The sequence below is a fragment of the Centrocercus urophasianus genome, unplaced genomic scaffold (genome assembly GCF_019232065.1).
Source record: "Centrocercus urophasianus isolate 14NV4802_14NV808 unplaced genomic scaffold, USGS_Curo_1.0 seq_20, whole genome shotgun sequence".
NCBI classification, from domain to species: Eukaryota; Metazoa; Chordata; class Aves; order Galliformes; family Phasianidae; genus Centrocercus; species Centrocercus urophasianus.
Window position 1 is genome coordinate 21,446,712 of NW_024884756.1, and position 27,232 is coordinate 21,473,943.

Consider the following 27,232-nt stretch of genomic DNA (forward strand, 5'->3'; position numbering starts at 1 on the left):
TCACTGCTTTCTGGTGAGAAATTTAGTCCTGCTCTGTTAGTGTGACTGGTGGTTTGTCCTCAAACTGTCCTGAGCAAAAGGAAGCAAAATAGCTGTCAGTGGGGAGAGGGTTTGGGTTAGCAGCAGAAAGCCCAGGGCTGAAATTGTTAGGAGCCTCTGAGCTGTGACTAAGGGTTTGTACCAAGCTGTCTCGTTTTGTTGTTAATAGAACCACTCTCCACAAACATCTTTTTACACAGAGATGAAGAAAAGCACCTATTCACTCCCGCACTTCTGTATTTCAAGAAAAAGCCTCCCAATTTACTTAGGAAATAAAGTGCATTGACTGCTTCCCTTGGTTTTGACAGAAAGTTTTCTGGTTCTGACGGGCAAGATAGCTCAGATTAGTTAAAACATAATGACCAGAGAAGAATGAAAATGTTAATTAAAACAAAAGTCAAGATGAGAATGACTCCTTCTTCAAATTGAGTTTACTTTTGGAGATATCTTTGTCTTTTGTTTCCTTATATTTTCTTTTAGTATGGAAAATACTGTCTGTACTTAGAGAAACAATTTCTGCAGGACTTGGCTTTAGCTTGATTTTTAAGTGCTTGATTCTCAGCCTTTTTCTTGCTGTCTGTTTTTATTGGAGTGCCAGCTATAATACTTTGGGCACAGTTCTTTCACACCAAAACATGGAAGGTTTAGAGAGAGTTATTTATTTATTTTTGAGAAACCCAGGGCTGGGTCTCCAGGTGTTCCTGGGCTGTCTGTGAAGTTTCATCATAGGGAGAGTCTCTGCTTGATGCCAGCCTCCACCCACGGAGTCCTGCCTCTCCCCAGCCCCTACTTGTTCCTTATTGCTGCAGCACCAGCAGCCATCTTCACTATGTAAACGGAGATGGTTTGGATCTTGGGTGTGCGATTAGCTCTGTGCCAGTATGAGACACAGCATCCATGGTCTCAGCTTCATGCAGTAAAGCAGCCCTTGCTGGAACTATGCTGTTGGCTCTTACAGCATCACTGAGATTGTGTTCACTCCAAGCAAATGAACTTCAGGCAGAAAGGAAGAAGAGGGGGCAAGTCCAATGTTTTTTTCTCCCAAAAAAGTTCTCAATGGGAATTTGGAGGACAAAGCTCCTGAGATTCTCTCTGCATTTTTTTATTAGCTTAATCCTGAAAATGCTTAGAAAGCAACTGACTTGCTGCATCTTTGTGACAAGTACTGACAGACTGAAGAACAACAGTCAGAGAACCTACCCTGAGGGAGGAGATGTGAATGCAGACAGCAGCAGCAGATCGTTTTATTCTTACTGGTTGACTCGTGTCCATTGAGAATAGGACTTGGAGAGGCCTCCAGGAATTTTGCTTGCAGTAGCATTTCAGACACAATGTTGGAAAACGTGAGATGGAGTAGTGTGGGACATTCAAAATGGCATCCCTGCTTCAGCTGTCAGTTTTCAGGCTGAGGCTGAGTGATCAAGGTTTAATGATTCCTGGTCCAAAGGAAATTGATAAAGCAACTGTTTTTGCCACAGAGCAGTTGTTCCTCTTGAACATTTGGATTTGTTCCTGCAGTTCAGAACATTGTTTCACTACAGACAACCTCCTATTTCCTAAGATGCTTAAGTGCGACAGTCTTTTTCTCCACTAGATGCTATCTTCTATCTTCCTGAGCACAGGCTTTCCTTGTACATGTGAAGTTCATAAACAAATACATTGACCTCCTAGCTTAATTTTTAGCCATAATTTTTCCATATTTATGTCCTTTAGTAGTTTATATGACCGTTGTACACGTCCACAAAAATTTAAAGTGATTTTAAATCAACGCCAGTTACTGAAGATACTGTTTCGAAATACTGATTAGTGAAATGAGAGAGGCTAAGCATAGCAGGGCAGGGAAAGCAGGTACTTGGGGTGGGTGAGCAGGTACTTGAGGTGCAGTCACCTGAACAATGCTGGGCAAACACCAGCAGCGAGGTTTTGAAACTACGAGGTGATCCAAGTCGAAGTTCAGGCTAAATCGGGTGGTTAATGCAAACTGTAATTTATGGTTTGAGTTAGAGTAGATGTGTGAGAACTAGTTCTGATGGTAAGTCATGGTATTTTTCCCATCAGGAATTTTCACTGTGCAAAGGAACTTGTAATTAAATGCTAGCATGTTATATAACTCTATAAATGTGTTTTTATAACACCAAGATACAGAATTAAATAGGTTGCTACCATAATAACTGTGCTCTGTTGTGGGGCAGTGGTTATCTGGGTCCGTATCTTTTGCTTGTTTGGGTTTCCTTCAATTTTTGTAGTCTAAAAGCCACAAGGATCAGCATCGCTTAGCTCGTAAGTCCAAGGAATTTCTCAGGGTTGTTCCTCTTTGTTTGGGTTGGGTGGGTTTTTTGTGTGTGTTTTTCCTGTTGACAAAAAGAAGATTCTTCTCCTTGGCGGACAAAATCCTGCTCTGACTCATTTCCAGTCCTCAAGCACGGAGCGGTTTATAAGAGACAAGAATGGCTCATATAAAGATGACTATGTTCTACAGCTGGTTTTCCAGCTTCTGATTGTTCCCATTTCGCTTCTCTGCACAGAGAAGCAGGGGGGCTGCCCTTCATGCGGGGCCCTCCCCAGGGAGTAGCGTTTCCCTTCCTTTCCCTTCCCACCCGTACCCGTGGGGTACAGCTGCTGCAGTGAGGCTGGGGTGGCTGGGGCCTCAGGGCAGTGGCACCGCTGGCTGGGGCTGGGGGTGCTCACACTGCAATGTGCTGGGCTTCTCATTTAGTGTTGGGGGAGGTGATGGGAAGGATGCTGTCCTTGGGAATGAACCTGAGGAAGAAATGGGAAACCAGCATGGCGAGTTTGTTTGTTACCAGCAGGAATGTTATCACTAGGAAAAGAGACTGATACTCTTCTTCCTCCTCTGTTCCCGTCCAGTGTTTTAAGATGCAATTAAAAACAACATTTTTGCTTATGTTACATTACTGCAAGGTGTAGTGAAGCCCATGTGATAAAATCTTAAGAGCCGCTTTAGTTACAAGCTAGCAGCAGACTGCAGTTTGTGCAACAAACTATACAAAGCCCGCAGTCAGTTTTGCAAAGCTTTCAGTCAATGTTCATGAAAGCTATTTCCAAACAAACAACCCCAACCCTTGGCCAGGTCTCTGCAGTCATCTTGCCAGTGAGTGCTGTATTAGCCAGGGGTGTGGAAAAAAAGTCATGCATCCTCACTGACATCGCTGTGCTGGCACCAGCCCAGGTGGGGATGCAGCTGTGGTGGAGGAGGTGAGCTCTATTGGCTCAGCTTGTGCCATTGGGAGGTGATGCAACTGTGCCTGCAGAGCTGCCTCACTGAAGCTGGGCGGGGAGACACAAACTGCCCCAAACTGAGAAGGGCCTCTGGCTGTCAGGGTGTCTCTTCAGGAACTGAGCAGAAATAGTGGTTTGGATTTTAAGATGAAGCTTCAGCGTAAAAAGCATGTATGAACTGTGTGGCTTTCAGGATTTGCTGGCCCTTTGGTAGCTGTCTGTGCTTGCTGGGCTGCAGGGTTCTGCAAGCTGCAGAAGTGTGTCAAGCATCTGTGTTTTGTGAAGCCTTTTAGGGCTGGTGGAGGTATGGGTTTGTGTGGAAGCAGTAGAAACCTGTCTGTAAACTTTGGAAGACGACTGTAATCATATTTACATTCCCGTGGTGTTTGGATGTAACCACTAGCATAGAGCATCTTCGTGCTTAAACAGAAGTTTAAATTTTTCAGAACACAGTGTTTATATATTGCAGGAAGAGAGATTTAGGATTGCTGCTGTCTGTATACATGCACGCTTGCTTTCCTCTCTTGCTTTTGCCAAGCTGGGGATAGCACTGTACAGAACTGCAGTTCCACAGCGGAACAAACCAAAGCCTTAAAGGGCAAAACATTGCAAGAATTGAAAACCAAACTGAAGGTGCTGTAGAACAGAATGGAGGCTCTGGTAGTGATTACCAGTCAGCACTGTGACTGATGCATGTGTGCTCGCTTCTTTAGGAGCTGTGTAGGTGTGCGTGTGGGGCAGGGTGCATGGCAGAGCTGTGGCGCTGGGAACCTGTGTGAGTGGCTGTGAGAGCAGCGGCACTGTGCCACGTCTCTGCTCTGTCATTCTGCATTGCTTCAACACAGCAAGTGATTGCCTGGTGTTACGGGAAGCAGAGCACTCTGATGGCCTGACTCGTGCCACTGTAGTTAGTATCCGTCGATGTTTCCATTACAAACTTGGAGAGGAGGGTTTTATCTTGTTCCCATTTTAAATCAAACCTGGAAGAAATTCCGTATCAGCTTTTCAGCTTGCAGTGTAAATCTTTTGAAAGAGAGTTGTTGTTTCTAAAACCATTGATTTAAAATAAATAAATAAAAAAAATCATGCACACCACAAAGCAACAACGAAAGCACGAACCACACAAAACAGCTCAGTGGCAAAGGAATACTGATAATCAGTTTTGGGATTTTAAATGATTGTGAATGTACTTCATTCTTTTTCTTCATTTTTTTCTTTCATTTTTAGCTCACTTCCATTAGGCAACAACATCATTTCTCCATATCAATGTTGATTGTTGATTTTGCATTGAGTGTGTGTTGCAGTTTGCTGTTCCAGGCTATTATTGCTGCATAATAAGCTTTGCATTGCACTGAATTAGAAGATTTCAAAACCTTCCCAGGGAAACATGAATAAGAAACATGTAATCAACCTGAAGTATCTGATCAAAGGCTTCTCTGCTTTGCTTCCCAATTTCATTCTAATTTCCCAAGGTTATCTCCCAAATGGTTTCACTTTCCTGGCTGAGGCTGTAGTTCCCTGAGCCCTTTGGAACCAAGGCGAGCTGTAGCCCCTCCTGTGTGCACACATGGCTCCCTGGCTGGGGCAGCCTAAGCTGCGCCTACCTGCTGCGGTCAACCAAAGCAGGGTGTTAATTCTTCAGTTCAGGGTATGGCCACACAAGTGCTTGTGTGACTCCACAGAGGAGGGTGGCACAGGAGCAAGAGCAAAGGAGTCTACTTGCACATCAGTGTTTCAATTTGTATTATTCTTTTTTCTTCTTTTCTTTTTTCTGCATTACCTCTGCAGCTTGTAAGGATGTTCTTTGCTCTGAGATTTCTGCGCTGTGGAGGATCAGACTTTTGCAGGAAGGGGGCTGCATGCAGAGGACCTTTTTGTCAGTGAGGATCTTGTGTATGGACTTAACTGCAGCCTGAGCTGTAATGTTCCACTATTTCTCTCTGACAACCCCGTATACCCGGTTTTAGTACTTTTTGTACTGTGACCTCCATACTGTTGCTTAAGAAAAGGATGAAGACTGCTCTACTGCAGATTTCCATGTGGGTATTTTCTAGTTCTGCTGGGATCTGATTGTAAAAACAACTACATTAGATATTCTGAGAACTATGTGAAGTGTTTATGTGCTTATCTCCTTCTCAAACTTTGATTGTTTGGAATTATATGGTCTTCTTCTTGAGATTATTGAAATAACTGACAAATACTGAGATCAACAGCAGTAATTCCACAGAGGCGCGCAACTGAAGTCTATACCTTAAGCTGTCTGTGCTCTCTCTCTATCTTAAAAATAAATAAGATTGTGTCACGTGAAGTACTAAAAGGCAGCAGAGGAACGTAAGAGGCCTCTTACTGTTTTTATATTTCTGAATAGATGAAGGAAATACCATAATCTTCACATCTACCACAATAACCCTTTACGACGTGGAACAGTCTGAAGAAAATAAACGTAGTATGTACCTGTTAGAACAGCCTCTTTTTGTTTTTCACATCAGATGCCACAACAAAGATAAAATCCTATGAGCAGCATTCAGCAGAGTTTATATATAACTTAAATCCGTCGTGCACTGAGCGTGCTTCAGCTGAGAGCTGGGTATGTCAGGCGTGCCCACAGATCCTGTCCCAAACCCAGTGGAAAGTGGGTTTAGAATCCAGGAGTGACTACTGCAGCTGTAGCGCAGTGCTCCAAATGGCAACCAGGCTGCTGTAGACTGAGATAATGTGCATGCTGAGATTGCTCTCTGCAGTTCACTCTAACGCCCTTTTTCCTTTGCAGCAGTCCATTGTACCAGCCCACCCAATGGCTCCTCCTAGTCCCAGCACCACCAGCAGTAATAACAACAGTAGTAGCAGCAGCAACTCAGGATGGGATCAATTAAGTAAAACAAACCTTTACATCAGAGCACTGCCTCCAAACACCACTGATCAGGACCTGGTAAAATTATGCCAACCGTAAGTACTATGCTTAAATACAGATTACAAAATTATACCTTATAAGCTTGTTGTAGGTATGCTGAATGAGTGTTTGGATTATAAGGGGAGAAAAAGTGATTTATTATTATTTTTGTTAATAAAACTCCACATCCTTTAGTATAATGGCAAGTTTCAGCTTCCATGGAAATTAATAGGAAAAAAGTGGTTGTGGCAGTTTGGAGAAGCAAAGGATGTTTAAGTGTGGTGGTGAACAGAAGCAGTCTATTGCTTGAGCAAAAGTTATGGTCACCCAAACTGTTTCCTGATGCTGTTGATATGATGGATAAAAAAAAAATTAACACCTGAGCATGAAACCTGTTATTAAGAACTTGCAATAGAAATTCTCCTCTGTTCACTGCTAACATAATCTGTTGCTATAAATTCCTCAAGCAATTGTTTGTATCACTGTAAATTATAATGTGTGTTTGAAAGTTTTATACTAGTTTCAGACTAATTTACATTGGCTGTACATTACTGTACAAGTACATTTATGGTTTTAAAAAGTGGATCTGGACGAGAATACTTTCTGGTGCCTGGAGATCCAGGGAGACTTGGCTTAGCAGGAGGTTTTTAGGTGATGTTGTTAACATGAGATTTTTGCTTGTGTGAGATTTTGGGTTTGTTTCTTCATCTTTACAGCAGCACCTGCCTTTGAGTTACTTTTAAATGTGGGCCAGATCTCTAGAGATTGTGCTCAGTTGTGCTGTGTATATACTGTTTAAAATCATGTTAAATGTTTTACTGACATTTTAGAGCACTTAGCAATTCTGAAATGTGTAGTGCACTTTCTGAATCATTTTGAAATTATCTGGATCATATTTGTGCAATGCTTCCTTTAAGTAAACATCCAGGTCCGTTCTGAATGAATGAAGAATCATTGGGATTTGTATATAACAGCACTGTCTGAAACTCTGAGTAATACTTTTCTTGTAGCAGATAAGGAACTATGGTATGTAAAGGCACATGCCTAAGATCACAACACTAGTTAGCAAAATAGCCAGGGAAATCTGCAAGTCTTGGATCCCAGCTTACACGAGATGCTCTTTAACATTGCGAAAAATCTCTCATGTAGTTTATAGAGAATAATTTATGTTTTTCCTTTTTCAAATGAAACTTGGACTTTCAGGGTAGTGATTACATCAATGATCCTAGTATTACAATAAAGGCCACTTGCTATTGTGTCTTAAAAAAAAAAATTCCATTTGGTCATTTTGTGGACAATATATGCAATCCATATTATTCATAATTTATCTGACTTTGAAAGGATTTGTTGATAAAGCATACGTTTTCACAGATTCCCATTTGATGATGGTCTCTTGTCACTTGAATTTTAGGTTTTTTTTTTTTAAACAGAAGTGAACTTTTCCCTCCCAATTTTCATCTTTTGAAATGATGAAAAAGCTTTGGTTTGTGCACTCAGATTAAGGCAGAGTTAGGAGGTTATTTTGCACTGGAGATGTTCAGTAACTATTATTGTGTGATGGTTACTCCTGAATATTTCTCTGAAGGCCTCTAGGAGATATCACTGTTACAAAATGAATTCTGAAGTGAATCTAAGCACTCTGAAGGTCATTGCTTTTCTTCCTCGTGAGATGCTTTTCAGATAAACATCTGACTCAGGAGGAAAAGAAGCAACATTCTCCGTTTCTGCTGAGGAACCAAGTGAGATATCCAGACAATTTAGGCTTGGAACATCTCTCAAAAATCTGGGTAATCTATTAGGAGCCTGGTACTCCTCTGCCAGTAGAGCCCCTTAGCAACTGGATGGATGTATCAGTAAGGTAGAAGTGACTGCACTCTCTCTTCACAGAAAAAAATAACTGCTTTTTTAGACTATGAAAAGTTTCAGATGCAAAATCGTTCCTTCCTACAAAGCTAAGCCTACAGGGTACAGAGGGCAAAGCGATTCTTGAAAGCACACCTGGTACTGTCCAGCAGTCTCTCCGAAATAACCTTTCTTCTTCAGATGCTTACAATTTTTGAAAACTTCATGAAGTAATCTTTTCTATGCATATCACTGAAGAGAGCTGCAGATATGTTCTGTGGTGTTGGAAATAGATTCTATTATTTACAAATTATAACCTTGGTGCTGAGCTCACCGTGGGGAATGGTTGGAGCTGCTTTGTGTACAGCAGAGAGCTGGCTGGCTGGCTGCAGCAGCTGTCAGTGGATGTACAGAAAAAATTCCCTGGCTTTGCTTTCTGTCTTGTTGTCAAACAAAATGGAAAAACACCTGTGGGCTGAGGAAATAATGTTTGAAGAACGTCATTGTCACTACAAATGCCAGATCTGAACAGATTTTCCCTCTCGTCATCATGGACTTGTGTCATGCACTGCACTGAAAAGTTATTTTCAGCAACGATTATTGCAGAGTTTTGATAAAATCACCTGGAATACAATGTAGACAACTCTGCAGAGTTTTGTGTATGTGAGTCTGGCCACACAGAGACTTCAATTTCCTTAAGTCAGTATGTTTGCTGTAGTTCCTGCCCACTCCAAAATTAGCTAGTAGTGCTAATTTTGGCCATATTTATATTTGGGGTAATTATTTTTGGTGAATCACTAAAGAAACCTCTTATCAAATTAGAGAAGCATTGGGCCTGCTTTCCTATTGCAGCACTGCTGTGCAGTGTTTACTGCACAGTAGCAGTTGCAGTTAACAAAGCTGCCTACCTGTAGGTCTGCTTGCCACTTTCACCCATGTGGTTCTTTTTGGTGCAGTAAGGTGAAGCTTTCTCCTCTTTTCCAAGGCTTGAAGAGCATGCTCTGATGTTGCAGCAAAGGCTTACCTGGGAGCACAGTTGTCTCCAGGCAGCATTACTGCTTTGTGTGGGCAATGAAGCTGCCATGTTTCTGAATAGTGCATTCAGCCTCAAGCCTGCTGCTCCTGTTCTGCATGGAGAAAACAAATTTCTTCATAGCAGTCATGCCAGGAGCAGAATGAGATAGGTGTTGTGTTTGCAGCAGGAATGTCACAACAGCCCTGACTGTAAGGGGACAGTGCCTGAGTCACCCCATCTGTGGGTGCTCACCATTGGCAACGTGAGGACAGGCAAAGCAAGCAAGCAGCTCAGCGGCCCACAGATGCATCTCCTCTGTGGGAGGCTGCATGGGAAAGATTGGCTAAATAGGATGAGAGCAGAGGAAGGAGAGATGGGAGTAGCAGCCTGCGGGGGAAGCCTACAGGAAGCTGCCCAACCTTAGCAGTGACCGTGGGTGCAGAGCAGTTTCGGCAGCTGCTTGCTCTGCTCCCCTCTCCCTCCCACCCAGCTCTGCAGTACAGTTTCTTTTCCCAAATGACAGTCTGTGCTGAGTGAGTCCTGCCTTGCCCCACTGCTTTCACGGGGCTGCTGGAGCAGTGCTTCCTTGCTGTGGGGCAGTGGACAGTGCCTGCGTGATGCACCTTGGCCAGCTGCTGTCTGAATTTTTTTTTATTATAAATTCATTATTTAGGCTTTACTTGTATATTCATACTCATTGACTACTCATTCACTTCTTGCAGCTTATTTAATATCTGTATCTCTATTAAAAAAATCATTTAGTTAACTTCACTGAAGTCATTGAGAACTGCTTATGTGATTAGGGACTTCAGTGACTGGGTCTTAGGAGACCTACTCAGGAACCTGTATCTGGCTCTGGCGTGTTTTCTGGGTGCTTTCCAGACTCCAAGCACTGTGCTTTGCTGTGTATGACCTCTATGCCCAAGCTGTGTGGTTCCAAAGCCATGGGGGCTTTCCACTTTCTTCCTTATGATTTACGTATTAGCCTGCAGCATGACATCTCTGTAGTGCTTCGTGTCTTCAGAGACCTCCTTTTGTGCCATTCGTATGGTTACATGAGATGATGCAGCATGCCTTCCTCCTTCTGACAGCCCCCAGTGCCAGGGTGAGATTTCAAGCTCTGAGTTTCAGCCCAGGTTCCACCTGTTCAGTTCAGTGTAAATCATTGAGCTGGCCCAGCCTCTGGGCTGCTCCCTTCCAGGCAGTTTGTTTGTTCTCTGTTGCTTCTATTGGGCTGTTTGTCATCTATATATAGTTTTGAAATTGGTTTTTGCTCTGGACAGTTTCACTCAGGCCTTCTCCCTTAAATTATTGCTGGATGATTATAATGTAGATGTTTAATAGGATTACAGTAAGGATAGCAGCTGCTTTAAGGTAACAAAGTTAGTGATACAATTACCACGACAGACCATTGGTCTGTGCCTAGGCAGTCAGAATGTAAAACCAGATCCTTGTGGTGGCTGCCTTTGCTCTGTGTGCTTTGAGAAATCATACATCTAGCTGAGAGAGTATTTAAGGACTCTTTCCTAAATATTCAACATAATGAACACAGGCACAAATAAAACAAATGGCAGGCTGATGGCTCTTCTGAAGCGTTTGGGTTGTGTGTGCTATCCAGTAGTGTTTCCACAGCATAGGAACTTTTTTTAAAATATGCATACTCCAATGTCTCCCTGTATGGGGGCAAGAGCATCTAAGAATTGCTTCAATTCCTTTTTCTTAATAAAATATTTTTTGTCAAGTCATGTGACAGCCATTAGTGTATTAACATTTTCACATTCCATGCTTCTCATGTAATGGTGACCTCTCCCTGTGCTGCCATTTCCCATTTCCTTCAAAAATGTTCAGTGCTGAGAAGTTGTGAACTGGAGCACAACATCTACTGTAGCTGGGAGCTGTCATCACTGCAGTCAGTTAAGAGCAAGAAATCTACTAATTTTATTCAGGGTATCTCATTAGAAATGAGACAGGTCTGGGCTTTAGGAAGCAATCCAACCATCTTGTGTGCTTAACTCCTTTAAGGGAGAGGTCTTGGCAGATGGCTGCTGCTCCATTCACAGTCTGAGAGGTCTGTAGCACATGATGATGACTCCTTTAGAGGTGGTGCAGGGCAGGGGAAGCTGACTTCAAACCCAACCTCTCAATTTCTATTTCTTAAAGTATTTTCTCTTAGTTCCTTTCTCTTTTATTTCTTTTTTTTTCCCCTTGCATTTTTCTTTCATGTGTTGTCTGTCACATGCAGTGAATTATTGCATTCATAGTTATGTGAAACAATATTTCATGTCATATAATTGTGATACATCTGTCCCTGATACAGCTCCTTCAGAGATCAGTTTTAGCACCACTTATACTGGAGGAGGAGCCTGTCCTTTCTTTTTCTTTTTTTGAAGGAGAAGAAGTCCCCTGCAAATGAGTTCATTTACAGCCTTATGGATGCTTTAATGTTTTAAGTAGGATTATTGCAAGCATCTCTGAATAAATAACACCTAGTTTACAGAATATCTTTTGGTTGTAGGAGGGGGTGAATTCTTTAGCAACTCAGCAGCATGTGATCTGTAAACGTTTGGCTCTGAGCTGTGTGCTAAAAGCATTGTCATTTGCTTTATTCCTTCTTCAAGGACTGTGACATGATTTGGGTTTTGCTCAGTATGTGCAGTCTGCAGCAGGATTCCTTGAATTGTAGTTTTTCAACTAATTTGCTCTTTGTGCAGTCCTATTGTGGGGGATGGCAGAGATTCGTTGCCCAGCCCTCAGCAGGGCAGGACCTCTGTAACACTGCCATCTGCCACATGTGTGCAGATACTCAGCCGATGAGCTTTTAATAGGTTGGTGTCAAAAGGGAGTATCCTTTTCCTGTTGCAGAGATGAAATAGCATTGGTTTTGCCTCCTTCACCCACTGGTTGTGATCTAGAGGCTGCATAGCTCAGTGCTGTCAGGGCCTGACTTCTACAGCCAGGGGCGAGATGTTGGTGTGTTGTGCCATGGGAGCTGTGCCTGACTGCAAAGGTGATGGTGGATGGGAACTGTGATTTCCTCTATTTTTCAGTAATTGCCTTCAGCAGTCACAGTATTACAAAGCAACTTGATGCAAAGAATCTTTCTGTCTTTCTGTCTTTCCTTGAATTTGCCCTTTAATGAGATGGAAATAAAAATCAGCCAGCTTTGTTTTCATGATGAAATGAAACCCGTGCTGGAATCCTCTCTGAAGAGTTCCAGGGTGGGCTTGTTTTTTTTTTTTTTTTTTTTTTTTTTTTAAGAACAGTAATACCTTATTCTAGTTCATCATCACAAGTAATCTAATTTGAGAGAGATTGAGGAAAAAAAAAACTAGTTATCTTTTGAAGTCCTACCTTCTGGATGCAGAAAATCTCTTGAGATCTCTTGAATTCCAAAGAAATGTGATAGCTTTAATTTTCTCTTTACTTCTTATGATCAAACATGAAGTTTAAGCAACGATTGAATTTTTTTCTAACGCAGCATTGCATGCAGTGGCAGTAGCTTAGCAGCAGGCAGCTGTTCCCCTTTGCACCTCCTAAATGCAAGAAGTGGCTCCGAGTGCACAGAGCCGCCCTTGAGCTACACAGGCAGGGACCCAGCGATTGCACAAGCCCGTCTCCTCCTGGAGCTGAGAGCTTGGTTGCAGCGTGGGGCTGGAGAGGAGGTGATCCCATGGAATTTCCTCTAGGAAGTGGGGGCGAGGGGAGGGGAAGGAATGCTTCAGTCACAGCTGCTTGTAAAAGGATCGCTAGGAAAACAGATCTGCAGAAGTTACCACCGTGGAAGATCTCTAGCTGGGAAACAAAAAGCTGATTTGGTAGCGTAGGGCCTGTAAAATGTGTAAGCATTTGCAAGTCTGCAGGTATTTGTTCTACAGAGATGAGACCCTTGTTCACTATCACAGAGCTGCAGGAAAAAAAAACTGTGGCAGCTGCTGGAATGCCTTTGATCAGGGTCCCAGTCCCAGTTCCCCCTCCACTGTGGTTGGGGCCGGTCTCAAATGGTAGGTGATAGCACCACAGTTGTTCATCAGAATAACCAGTAATTCAAGAATGTTTCTGAGGAGGAGTGCTTAATTTCAGTGGACGACTGGAAGTGTTAACAAGCACTAGTGTGTTCTTTAGTGGGTCCCATCAGGTGGATGGCAAACACTGTCTCTCACTAATGACTGAGGCGGGAGTCTCTCTCAGCCTAGAGCCTGGGTTTGTTCTGCTCCAGCATGCTGACTTGAAGCTTTCCTTTCCCTTGGAATAGCACTGAGCTGAAAGCACAGTCTGTATTTGCAAACTGGTTCTCATTCCTGATGTCTCATATCTCATGCAGTTTCATACAACTTAGAAATCTTGTGAAGTCTGGCTGCTTGCTGAAGGTTCTTTCTGCTGAGCTCTGAATTATGTAATGTTAACTCCTCGAAAGGAAGAAATGAGCCGGCTGAGGCTGACACGTTTTAAGACCAGCCTCTTTTTTTTTTTTTTTTTTTTTTTTTTGTAACCTTTCAACTGATTTTCCCGTCACATTGGTGCCGAGCTGCATTTACGGTTCAAAAAAGTAACACTCTTAGATTGCATGACATGCAGATAATAAACATCTGTATTTTACCTATGGAATGGAATCAGTAGTGAATGTGGGTAAACAAGTCAGTTCAGATCTGCTACATCTAACAAAACTTTTCACTGAGGAAATCGGTGTTTACTCTGAAAACAAACAAACCAATGAAGATGAACAAACATGCCAAAACATCAGACCCAGATCCTCAATTGTTTTCCCACAACTTCCAAAAGTCTGTCCTTGTTTTTACATCCAACAAATGTCTACTGCCTCAGTTCAGTTTGAATAATGCCTTCCCCAAAACAAACTGGAAAACAAAAATTTTAAAGGGCTGTTGGGAGAAGAATTAACATTTCATCAGTTAGGTATGTAATCTTTGCAGGGAGATGTGCAGAAAAGAGTAAAATTTTTAATTTGGATGTTGATAATGTTATGGTGCATGGAAATGGAGGAAGAAGCACCAATGTGAACACACAAAGAGAAGACTTTGATTTCGGGTTTGTTTTGACACTGCTCCTAGTACAAATATTCCACTTGAAATAACCTATGTGGGCCAAGTTAATCATTAACAGAACCAATTTCAGGAGAACTGTGCTCAAATTCATACTGCTGTAATACTGTAATAGCCTTCAATTTCCATTTCTTCTCTCGCTCACTTTAAATCTTTTTTTTTTTTTTTTTTTTTTTTTTTCAGAAGAGGTGAAATTTGAAATCTGTTGCTTTGCTGCCCTGAGATAAAACCCCCAAGATAAAAATTGTGCCTTATTTCACTTAATGATTTGATTTTTAAGATAATAATTACGTTTCTTGAGTAATTTAAATAGTGATTTGTAATTTCTACTATTGTCATGGAAAAAAAAATCAAAATTCTGTGTTTGTTTTTCTCTGTGTTCTGTGCAGCTATGCAGTTGCACATACTATCTTTAAAAGACAAACTAGTGGGTCACTGTTTCTGGCTAGGAGAAGATGGTTCTCAAGGTGACTTTTTGTTTCAGATGCAGTCACTAACAAGATTTGGGAAGTCCATCGGAACATAATCAAGTTGTTCTGGAGTGTTAATAAGGATTTTTTTTTCTGTAGTGCCTGAGTGAATGCTGTAGTGAAATAAGTGTTCTGGTCACAGAAGATATAAAGCCTTGCTTCATACAAAGAAATGAATACTGAGGAAATCTGAAATATTTTATTTGCAAGCCCTAGATGTCAGAAGTAAAATGACCTAAGCCTTCGAAGAGCCAAGACACTTCTGGCTTTGAGGATGATGCTGATATGGGAACTTAAGAACTTTTGGAGTCTGGAAACCAGCAGAAAGTTGCACTTTAGTACATGGTTCAATTTATTTATTATTTGTTTATTTATTTAGCTTGTATATGAAATTTCCAAAGAATTGGTGTTTCTCGCTTCTTTCATTTTGTATTAATGAACCTCACAGAGAACAGAAAGCTCACATATGCCTCCAAGACAATGGTGAGCTTAATTTCTGTTTATCTGCAGTGTGTTCACAAAGACAAAATCCTAGAAAGCACCAGGCACCTGCAGGAGCCCACAGCTCCTATTGCCAGCATTAGGATTTAAAACCACTTAGCACTCCGTAGCTTGGACTTAGTATTTGTTTGACAGCAGAAAGCTGAGCTTTTCAGCTACGCAATTGCAGTGTGCCAGATAAATTCTGTGCTGTCTGGCTTGTTCTTTTTTTTCCAATCTTCTTTCGACTTGTAGCTGTGCAGTACCCTAGAGCAGGAGCCTCCCCTGAATAACATAGCTGTGCAATGGAGGGGCTGCTTGGTGGAGAGCAAACGCCCTGCCAGGCGTTTGAGCATCAGCTTGGTGTGGTATCCTGAGGAACTGACGGAGCATTGTCTGTTTCCTTCTTCATGTTGTTGCTGTTTGTAGATCTGAAAATGAGTGTTTGTAGATTACCTGTGTTTTGTTTCTCAGATATTTCATATTCAACACTCCGTGCTTGATGCTTGGTTTTGCTGTGTTGCAGAATGGTAGTAGGCTTTGTCTGAACTTTGTTATTAAGGGTTTTTTATTTGTTGCCAAAGGTTTATTTGCTGTATTTTGAAGATCTCAAATACTTAGAGGGAATGTATTCATCCCTGTTCCTTTTTCAGGTGACAATCACAGCTTACAGGGCTTTCGTGCTGCAGTGCAGAGGTATGTAGTATGAGAGAAAAGGCCATTAGCCACGATTGCCACTGAAAGCTATTTATCGTCATACCATGGACACAGCAGGAACATACTCTTTACTATGCAAATGAGGATCAATTCTTTTTGAACGTCTTCCAAATATTCAGAGCTATGACATTATAAAAATACACAGTCATCTGTCCCCTTCTGTTTCTTCCCAAGTGAATTGCATGTTACTTTGTTTCATGAGAAATTATAAAGGCCTTTCCACTCATTTCATTAATTGCTTATGCAGTTAAATATTTCTCGATTCTCTTTGAAGTGTAGGAGACTTGCTCTGAATTGTAAGGTTTTACAAATATTATGAAATATTTTGGAAAACTGGCTACCTCAGGAGATGGGTCAGCTCTATCTGTCACTGACCAACTCCTTCTCATCTAACGCTTGTGCTGAGATTGCCGTAATGACACAAGCTTAGTGTTCTGGACAACTGAACTGGGTAGAATTGATAAGATGCAAAAAGTTTGTAGGTTTTGGTAGATTGCAGGTCCAAATTGTTAAGATACTCTTGGGTAGATAGGTGGAGTAAGGAAATTTTTTGAGTCTGATTCTTTTTTTTTTGATAGAATGGAAAAATTCTTTCTTCCTCTTTTTTTCCTCTTTTCCTTGTTTTTTCCTCTTAAGTTTCCATTTAGTCACTAAATTTTGTATTGAAGCAAAGATGTGAAGCAAACTCCATTGATCTAAATCAGTATGGAACATGGGACTGCTGCTTCATTTTGATGGATTTTTGGTCTTTTGTATTGAAGATGCTACTTAAAATTTAACGATTAAGTGATAATGCCTGTATTTTCAAGTCAGAGTCCTCCATGTGAATTCATTTGGGTCCAACCCGCTTTAATCTATTTGGAACCCGTGGTTGCAGGTGAAACCTGAGCAAGATGCTACTTTAAAGGGTACCGTATAGTTTTGAAAGTAATGTTAATTTATTTATTTTTTTTAATCCCATAAGGTAATTGTATTAGAAGTGAAACAGAATATATCAGAATAACAGAATATATAACAGAATATATTGTAGTGAATCAAGATGCTTAATTTTGTAAAGCTGACCTGAGGTGTACTTTGAAAAAATACCAGAAAAGCACGTCTGTTTATATATAAGATCTCACCACAGAAAACTTAGTTAATTTTTGTTATTATTTTTTTTTTATGGAGAAAGAGAAATTAGGTTCTGTTTCTCTGGATGAAAATTAACGAGTCCCTGTGACAGAAGACATCCCAGTGCCCTGAGGGCATTGTAGCATTTTTCTCCCTTTCACTGTAGTTGGCATGCTTGCTTTGTCCTTCCCTAAGGGAGGGGGAGGAGAGCATCAAGTGCAGTGGAAAGAGTGTTGTAATTTTGCCTTGTAATCCAGAAGGGATACTTCTGAGGGCAATGTTTTTTCTGTTCACTGGTGTCCTTTCCAGACCTCCATTTTGTTCAGTGTGACAGAATTTGCTGGAATGTTTAACTGTTCCTCAGGGATTTGGCTGGATTTGTGTTTGGGTCTTGTGCCTTCCTCAAGACCTTGTGGTTGTCTTCTGCCCATGCTTGTGCCTGAGACCCCGCAGAACTCCTGAGCTTCTGCGGGGATGAGGAAACATGAGGTTGTTTCTCTCGAGTTGCTTTTCTGTCTCCGAGGTCAGCGTTTGGCTCCCCTGCTTTTTTTGTCAGGCAGTTCCCTGACATACATGTCACCATGTACACCATGTACAATATTACAGGCAGGGTCTTGGTCCTTTCCTAGTAATAATTAATTTGCTTCCCAAAAACCTCCCTGTTGACTCGAAGATGTGTGAATCTGTTGTTTCTTCCTTTGATTTCATCTTGAGGGTGTGGATTCTTTTAATCCCAAAGATAATTGAAGAGAAACAAAGTATCGTTAAATTTCTCTTGGCTGAGTCACTCGGGGTCTGTGAGCTCATCTCCCTGGCCTTCCCACACAGCATTTCCGATACGCAACTAGCCCAGTGTGTGCAGGAAAGGCTGTAAACTGACCTAGATACTCTTTAACTCTTTACTGATGGGTGGATTTGTGGCACTGGATACAGCTGTTGCCTCTTAGTGTTCTCAGTTCTTTCTGGGAAAGAGATCTGTCTGCTACATTTTCCTGCTTTTGAGAGATTTTCATCAAAAGTAATTTAAGATTGCTGTTTGAATTGATTTAAACATCTTGTTTAGATAATTTGATTAGGAAATTAGTGAATGAGCTGTTTTAGAATCTGAGGTATAAACACAGAGATCCATCTTCAAGTAGAGGTTGTATGTTTGTATAGCACTTTATCACTTCCAAGAAAAAGATCGTTTGCTCTCCTCCTACAGGCAAAGGAATGGTCATCTCATCCTCTCAAAATATAAAAGAAAAAGGATCTGTATGGGTTGGCAAGTCCAGAAGCATTGTGACCACGCTATATGAACTTACCTTGATGTCCTGTGTTAGAAAGTTGTCATGATATGCATCATACAGAGTTATGCTGACTTTGGGCTTGTCCATTAGCTTATGCTAGTGCACTGGCTGGGTGATTTTTCCTGGCTCTGTATCAGAATGTGTTTTTTTGTATTCTATGTTTGTGAAATTGTCCTGCCTGTTCCTTTTAAGCAATACTGAATCTGTGTCTTACTCTGCTATCTAAGCTTGCAGTTGGTGCAATTAGCTGCATGATAGCAGTTTTCTCTAAGTTCAGTTGGTCCCAGTCTAAGTCCAGTGTAGTCCTCCATGCACAGCTACCCGTGGGCTGAGTTCTTTCTACCCAGCAAATATTAACTTCCCTTTTCTGTCTTCCTCACTGTGAAACCCAGCCCATCGATCCAAGAACTCCCCAGTGCATACTGGCTGAAGTGGGACATTTGATTTACCCTTCCACGGTGCTGTCTGACATAGTCATTAAATAAAAAATCATAATAAAAAAAAATCACTAGAGACAAGAGTCTGGGGGATCAAATTTGTTTTAGCCAGCTCAGGCATATTCTACATGACTGTCTTGTAATGCAGAGTGCACTGTGTCTGTACGTCTGCCTGCAGCTTGGAAATAAGAGTGGGCTGAATGTGTGGTTGTTCTAGAAGACTTCGGTTGTACTTGGCTAGCTATTACAGTGATGGGATCAGAACAGGTTAATGGTGTTGTTAAAGAAAATGGTATTTTTAAGCTACCAAAAGCAAATTTTCAAATAAGTATCTATTACATTTTCTTTGCAAAACTGCAGAAATCAAGTTCTGCCTCCTGCTTGCTTCAATCAACATTCCAAAGACTGTCTATGTGAAGCAGTATGAAACTGAGGAAGTGTCATTGAATGTGACCTGATGCATCAGCTGCAAAGGTTGCACGTTAGATTTTGTGTTACTTCTTGTGATTGCTCATGTGTTTCAAATTCGGCAATAGGCTGATAGAATTTTTTTTAACACATAACACTCTTGTGTCTCTATCTCAGCACTTAATACTACTGCAGACATCTTTTCAACAGAGCCATGCAGCTATAATCAATAATATGTGAGCTGATGTTTCCGCTCAATAATGTGCAGCCACTTAAATGCCTTTCTGTAGCATTTTGACCCCAGAGGAAGCTACTTTAGTCCAGCTTTTTTCCCCATTGAAATGGAGATATTTGCTATTCAGCACAGTTGGGATGGAGAGTAGAGAAACATATTCAAATAGGGATCAAACCTACATGCTGTGCTGTAAGGGGGCAAGGCCTCTGGAAAGATCTAGTAGAGATTTTGAATAATTTGTCCACTTAGTGCCATTTTAGCATGATTGACATAAAGTTACCAGAAATTAAAGGAGATCAGATTCTAATATTAATTTTACAGTTGCTTCGTAATGAGGTGTTAATTCCAGTATTGAATAGCTGTTGAAAGTAGGATGTTATTACGAGTATTTCATAAAAGAATCACTGTTCAAATGCAGTTCAGTGGGCCTAGAAGTTACTTGAACATATTGAAGTGTTTTGTTTTTTTCCCTCTTCTGCCTTCCAGAAAGGAGAGGGGCAGCCAGCACTTCCCAAGATTGGGTGATAAATCAGTGCAAGATTCAGTCACAAATAGATATCTTTGTCTCAAAGGTATTTTAATCCAGCAGCTTGGTTTGTGCTGTTGTTTTTATGTCGTCTTATAAAGACAGAACATATTAAAAAAAAAAAAAAAAAAAATACTAATGATGGGTATTATTCCAGTGACCAAGCATCTTCCCTACAACAATATATGCAACAATAAGCATTGTGTGTGTACATACATATAGTATACACTTATATGTGTATATATTTATATAATACATGAGGAAGTTTTTTGTTATTTGGAGCTCATGAGTTGGTCAGTGCATTGAAATGAAATGTGGCTGACTGTGCCCTTGTGCTTTGGCAGTCCCCAGTTGCATGGCTTTGAAGTCTTGGTCTACATATTCTTTGGGGCATTGCTTATTTACATGGAAGGTATTAGATTTGTTTAGTGACCTTTCCTAGATGTGATACTAATAGGCAAGAATAAATTAAAGAGCAATCTTCTGCAGATATACAGGCTTGTAGCATTAATAAGTGCCTGTCTGTCTGTCTACCTAGATAGCAGGTAGTCTAATACTGCCTTGGATTGTAGCCAGTATAACACCTTTTGATTGATACTGTTCTGACTAAAGGGAAAAAAGTATTGGTAAATGATGATAAATTATATTTTCCCTTTGCCATTCCTTAACGCGTGAAAAAGTAATATACTTAGAAAAAAAGAACACACACAAAAAACAAGCCAACAAAATAAAGGACAATGCATTACATGCTGAGAATGAGTGAGTTTGGCTTGCTTAGGTGGAGGGGAAAGAGGAATTAAAAGATGGGGGAAAAAAAAAGTCTTCAGGTGTACAGTCTATAGACTAATTTGTGCTCCAAACCTGATCTGTACTACTTAGCACAAGCAAGAGAAAGGAGTTATAAATTATGAATAACAAGAACTGCTCTCTTATGTCTTCTTAGTTTTATTCTTTCAAGCTGTTAGTGTAGGCTCTGCAAAATTGGTGAGGCTGGAATTTGCCCAGATTTATGCCTGGGTGTAGAAATACAGCCTTACTTTCAGATTAAAGCAGCTAGCAGTGGTAAATCAATACATGCAAGCCTGCAGAGCTGCCATGAGCTTGGCTCATAAATACGCATTAGCATTTATCTGAAGTTTAATTTCTCATCTTCCCAAATCATTGTCTTGATTAGCGATCATTTTTCAGTAATGAGAAAGAAAAAAAAAAAAAAAAAAGGGAGGGGGGTGGTGGATAAAAGGAATTGCCAGACTGTAGAGATAGTATTCTGGACTTGTAATTTAAACCTGTTCAGAACTTTATTATTTTGCTTGCAAATGAATTATGGTTTTCAAAAACCCCTGACATCTTTCATGCTCTCATGGCTGTGTGAAACTTTATGCTTTCTAATGTTTTTTATATTCTTCCTGTGAGCCACATAAGCCATGGTAATTTATTTTCAAATATTTTTTTTTTTTTTCAGCTTTTGATGGGGGTCTGTTTAAAATGTGGGATTTTTTCTGTATTTTGCTGTTTATGCAGACATACTTGTGTCTGTTCTGTAGTGTTAAGATAGGACACCAATATTTGCTTTCTTAAAGTGGCACAGCTTTGTTGTATCTTATAGCTGTAAGAAGCTGTGAGCCCTTCCCTTGTCAGCTGATTTAGAGGCAAAGTGCTGCAGACTGCCCTAGAAAATTATTCTGTGTTTTATTTCACTAAGAATAACTGTGCGGTACTGAAAAGTGGTTTAACTGAGAATTCCAAAGTCTTTATTTATGTATTTATTTAGAGGATTCTCCAAACTTTGCTTTGCTGAACTGGTGACTGAATGGTGCAGACTGGACTGGGAAGTGCAGGCTGCTTTGCAAAGCAGGATGCAAGAGGCAGACATCTTGTTTTTTTCTGCTGATGTACTGTCTACCAATCATTTTATTGCATGAATGTCTTCGTGGGTTAATTAGTTTCTGATAATTCTGTGACTTGTTTGTGATAGTCTGATGAACAACTGAACAAATCATTTTTGTATTAAAAATCCTACTTGGTGTTTTATGCTGAAGCATTCTATCATAATTTCACTGTAAGAGTACTTTGTATCCGTCACAACGTACTGTGGTAGAAGTAGTGTAGCATTAGTTTCTTAGCAATTCGATCTAATAATAATTTACACACATCATTTCATGTTCTATCCAACTGTAAAATATGTTCTTTGGGGAACAATGCCCCATATTTTATTTTTACAAAAACAAATGGCTGTAGTTGTCTTACACTAATTTGATCTTTAAGCTCAGTAGCATGCTGGCAGGAAGTAATGTTTTTAGTGTCATCCATCTATGCAAAAAGATGTTTGAAAGCTGAACGTGAGTCTGTGAAGTACACGCATTTCAAAATATTTCTCACATCAGTCCTACCATAGGTAAATGGAAAAACTCCTAAGTGTGGTGGCAAAAAGAAGGTAGAAAGTATTTACTGCTAAATGTCGATTTCGCGAACTGTAAAGATGATGATAAACATAATTTCCTCTTCTTAAATAACAGGTGCTTTGATTAACGCATTGCTGTGATTTATTTTTTTTTTTCTCTTCTGTTTAGGAGGAAGAATGCTATGGTTACTTAGACAATATTTGCACTTCAAAGTGTGTCAAAGAGGCAAATTCGTTTGTGTTTCTGATAGGTTGTTTATCCTGCTTAACCTATAAACTGTGGAGTAACAAGGCTACTGAGCTGATAGACAGCCTAGCAGATGGCTCAGAGATTACAGTAAATCACATCAGCTTGTCAGAAGTCAGGCTGGGTTACTGCAGGGACAGCATCTGTAAGAAACACCGAGTGGGATCAGTTGTCTAAGTTCCTTGCTTGAAATTTCATTTTTCTTCGCAGCATGTAACCTCTTCCTTCTTTTAGTGTTGCTAGTACAAACACTTTTTGATTACAGTTCAAACAGATGTGTATAGATCAGCAAATTTGGGACTGGCCTCTCGGTATCCTGGCTTTCATAAAACTCATGCAGTTTCTCCCTGCCATTGAGTTGAGCGTTGTGATCTCACTAGCCTATGAAATCTTAAGTGGAAATTAAAGATGAAGTGACTAAATTAAGTTGAACAGTTTGCTGCTATCCTTGTGTTGAACATCACAAGTATCTAGTATTTGGTTCACTTTATGGTTATATGAAAATTGAAGAATGTAATTTTCAAAAGGGATTAGCATAAATGACCTCTTCTAAATGCTGGCTAATAATGGCATAATGCTGTGAAGGCAGGGAAGTCAGGGTGTTGCTAACTTCAGTGAAAATACCACGTATTTAGTAGTCAAAATCATGTTGCAGCTGAGCAAAGATAGGTCGATAAAGATAGGGCTTGGTAAATCTCACCCCAAAGTGTGGGTGATTATTAATCACAGTTTTGCTAAATATCTGTATTCACATCTTTAGTGAAATGACTAAGGCAACAGATGCTTGTAAATCCTTCAGAATTTGCCATGCTTGTTTTTAGTTTCTGAAATTTGCATTTAATTAATTTACATTTCATTCAAAATTACATTTATTTTTAATTTTGAAATTAACAAAAAAAACCTTCACCACCCACCACGCTACTGTAAAGATTTTATACTTAGGATTTTTGGTCTCTCATTATTTCCATTCTCCTGTTCTTCTGTTCTTTTCACACAGTGCCATCAGTTGAATTCTTCTCAAGACCTGATGGAGAGGAATACCTGATGGAGTTGCAAGGGGTTATAACTCTAAAAGCTATTTGAGGGGGAAGTTTCATGGATGTTTTTTAATATGATCTTGACATCACAGTACAAAAGAATAACTGCCGTTCATAGAATCATGTAATAACTGGAGTTGGAAGGAATCTGTAAGTATCACTGAGTCCAACGCCTGGCTCCACACAGGACCACCCAAAAGTTAGACCATATGTCTGAGACTGCTGTTCAAATGCTTCTTGAACTCCAGCAGCTTGGGGCTGTGACCACTGCCCTGGGGAGCTGCTCTAATGCCCACTGCTCTGTGGGGCATGGAGCCTCTCCCTTATCCCCAGCTGCCTCTCTTCTGACAGCTCCATGCTGTTCCCTCAGGCCCTGTCTCTGTCACAGAGAGCAGAGCTCAGTGCCACTCTCCAATAGCTTTTATGTCCTTTCTGTACTGTGATGCCTGAAAAGCTCACAGGTGAGCTGTGACCACACCAGTGCAGTACAGAGAGGGACACCCCTTCCCTTGGTTGGTGGCAGTGCCATGCTTGATGCACCCCATGGTGCTCTTGGCCTTCTTGCCTGCCTGGGCACACTGGTGACTCATATGCTCAACTTGCTGAGCAAAGCCATCAAATCCATTTCTATATATTGCAAAATCCTTAACATAATGAAGAAAAAAAACCGAACAAGTAAACCTGGTGTTAGACTTTTTTTCTTTTTTTTTTTTTATGATTTAAGATTGATGGAGAAAAAATCTCTTCAGGGAGTTGTTGGAAATCTGTTGTTTTGCCACAAACACTGGGAATGCTGCTTTAGTGTCAACTATAATAAGTCTTAAATGTTTAAAATGTGTGGAGGCACTATAAAAGCAATTTTCCTCCATTGCACATTGTAATGCAAAAAAGCGCATTGTATGCATTGTACAGTGCTTCATACTTTTAAGATCACCAGTAAATTTTGCAAGAAAGAACATGCTAATTGAAAAACCTTTGCAAAATAGAATAAGAATAGCTGTAGGATACTAATGGCACCCTTCTTTTCCTTGATTTTTATTCAGTTTCTGTGCAATGGAAGGAGATTATTCACATCTCTATAGAACAAGAGGAAGCAAACATTTCCTGATTCTAAAAGCATTTATTTCCTATCCTCACAGATCATACTCTGCTAAATCACAAAATAACTACTTTTAAGAAAACAAAATGGGTAGCTGAAAAATAATCTCAAAAACCTTCTTCCTGTGTGTCTCACTTTTCTATTCATTACAGTTTTGAAATCCTGGTTCCTTTTCAATATAAGAAATAGATACACTTGTGTAGAGCCAGAACACTATAAAACCTATTCATAAAATACTACTTTTTATCTTCCTACTTTTTATGTTACAGTGAATATTGTCCAAGAAACTAAGAAGGCATCTGTTCATACCACTCTGATAAGAATTGTACGTGTCCTTTATGCTAAGCATCTGCTTTTATAAGGACGGGTATCTGCAAGGGTTGATAGCATATCTGATTTTGCATCTGATTTTGCCACTTTTATTTACATAGTGAAATCTGGAATTGTAATGTACTGAGTCTGAAGAAAAGATTGTTTATACCCAAGTAATACTGGTCTAGACTGTGCTGATGTTGGTAACCTCATCAGTAATGATGATGGTGCATGCTTCAAGTTTTCTTGACCCTGCGAAGAATTTACAGCTGCATATAAGACTCTTGAAAAGCCAAATATTTGTGTTTTGTTTTTAAAACATAGATCCTAACTTGTTTTAAATATATATATATATGTGTATATGTGTATATATTTATGTATTTTTCATGAGTGGACAAACTGTTATTTTAGAAGTTTTCAAAGTGGAACAGAACAGTAGTTGGTTTCTATCATAATGAACTCTAATCTGTTTGGTTAGCTATTATTTGTTTCCTGAGTAAAACAATCAAAACAGCAGTTACAGCTACTTGGATATTTTGAACTTGCCAGCTTTCTCTCTGAAGTACAGGAGAGTCAAAGGGATAAGTAATAAGAAAGAAAGGAACTATTATTGTCAAAACCGCATTGACCATTCAGTAGAAATATCACCAAAGCAAAGCTTTAGCTTTCGTTTAGTTTAGTTTAGGATTTCCTGTTTTGTGCATAATGAGATTTATGGTCTGATGCCTGAACCAGGGCACGTATAACTGAGTTGATTAACCCAGCGCTTCAATATTTGAAGCTGCTATAGGAGTTCTTTATGAATGAGACAAATTAGGCAAATCTAGAATAATTTTGAAGGATAACTTGTACTAAGCTACATCATTAATACCTGTTAACTGTGCAAATGAAAATAAGAGAAATATAAATGTAGTTTTTTTGTAATGTTAAATTACACACTAAAAATGGCTGACTAACTTTCAGTAGTAGGTACTCATTATAATCTGGTGAGCAAATATTTAGGTCTGGGATGGCCATACAGCAAGTGGTTCCAAAGAGTTTGTCATAGAGCAACGTGTCTTCTAGCAGCAGAAAACAAAACATGAACAAAACGTTCCTCTGATCTCTCCTTCTACACTAGGGCATAAATGTGGTGAAGAATTTTAAAATGAAAACCATATGGCTGTAGTTTGTTCAGCCTGTTGTTCTGTTCTACAAACTCTGTATTCTTCTGAATGGAATAAGTTTCTTTATCAACTTTTAATAATAGAACATTTACCCATAATTAAATAGCAGGATTGTAGTAGACTGTCTCAAAGACTATTGTTTACACATTGCTTTTCTGGAATTCTCTTTATGGGAAAATAGAAGATTTTGTATGGAAAAACAAACAAAAAGAAACAACCAACCAAAAGTGCTTGTCTTCTAAGCATAAAGAGAAGGAAGATCATGAGTTTTGATACACCACTTTTTCTAAGGTGCAACAGAAACGGAGGTATGGGAGCCAGATATAACCTTTTGTGCTTTCAGACTGCTCTGAGTATGTTTTTTGGATCCAGGAGGAAAGATTGCTGGGGCTGATTATGTTCCCATGGCTGTTATGTTGGCCTGCAAATGCTCTGAACATTGGAAGAGAGTGAGGTATGGGAGCCAGCTGCGCCAGGTTAGCTCTTGCTAGCAACTCCGTGACTCTTTTGTCAGTTATGGGGAATTTGTTTTCTTGATACCACCTGGAGCAGAGAGGCTGAGAACTGCAACATAGGTGAGGCTTTCTCATAGACTGCTTAGGTTTCTGTTCTCTAGATCTCAGTGAAAATGAACTGGCTGGTCTTCCACATATACTACAAGTAATAGCACAGAACATGATACAGACTTGGCTATGAAGGTCCTTAGTTATATGTAAATTGTTTTTGTTTTTAAGTTTTTAAAAATAGGATACTCTAAGTTTGAGAAGGTGAAGTTGCTTGCTTAATGTTGACTGATTTGGAGAAATGAGTATTTGTTACTTGTATGTATTTGGGGTCATACAGAAGGGTAGTATTCGTTCCAAGAAAAAATTACATTTTGAGTGTATGCATCTTTTTGTATTACAATTAGTATCCAGCAATTTCTTTACAAGTATTTCTCCCATTTGCTTTACCTGTTTGTTTTGTTTTCATTGCTAAAGTAAGGTTTATTTTGATGCAGATGCATGCAGCATCTGCAGTGTATTTTAGCATTAACTGATCTACCTTCCCGTGTGGCCCTGCTGGCTCTCTCGTGTCTTTGGGTCACCTGGCGAGGACACTGGCTGCTCACCAAAATCTTTGTGCTGAGCCAGGTCTTTGTTCCTTTCACAATTCTGCTTCATAGTGAGTTCATGTACTCAGAACCACTTGTGTGTTATGAAATATGTGCCTGGG

General features: G+C 40.1%; 1 protein-coding gene across 4 annotated transcripts in view; it reads left to right on the forward strand.

Annotated features, from left to right (window-relative positions):
• Positions 1 to 27,232, forward strand: part of RBMS1 (RNA binding motif single stranded interacting protein 1) — a 137,827-nt gene that overhangs the window by 70,927 nt on the left and 39,668 nt on the right. For all 4 annotated transcript variants that reach the window (XM_042822159.1, XM_042822158.1, XM_042822160.1 and 1 more), the window contains exon 2: positions 6,050 to 6,225. In XM_042822159.1, coding sequence (XP_042678093.1) covers positions 6,050 to 6,225 — 176 coding nt within the window. The remainder of the gene's footprint in view (positions 1 to 6,049; positions 6,226 to 27,232) is intronic.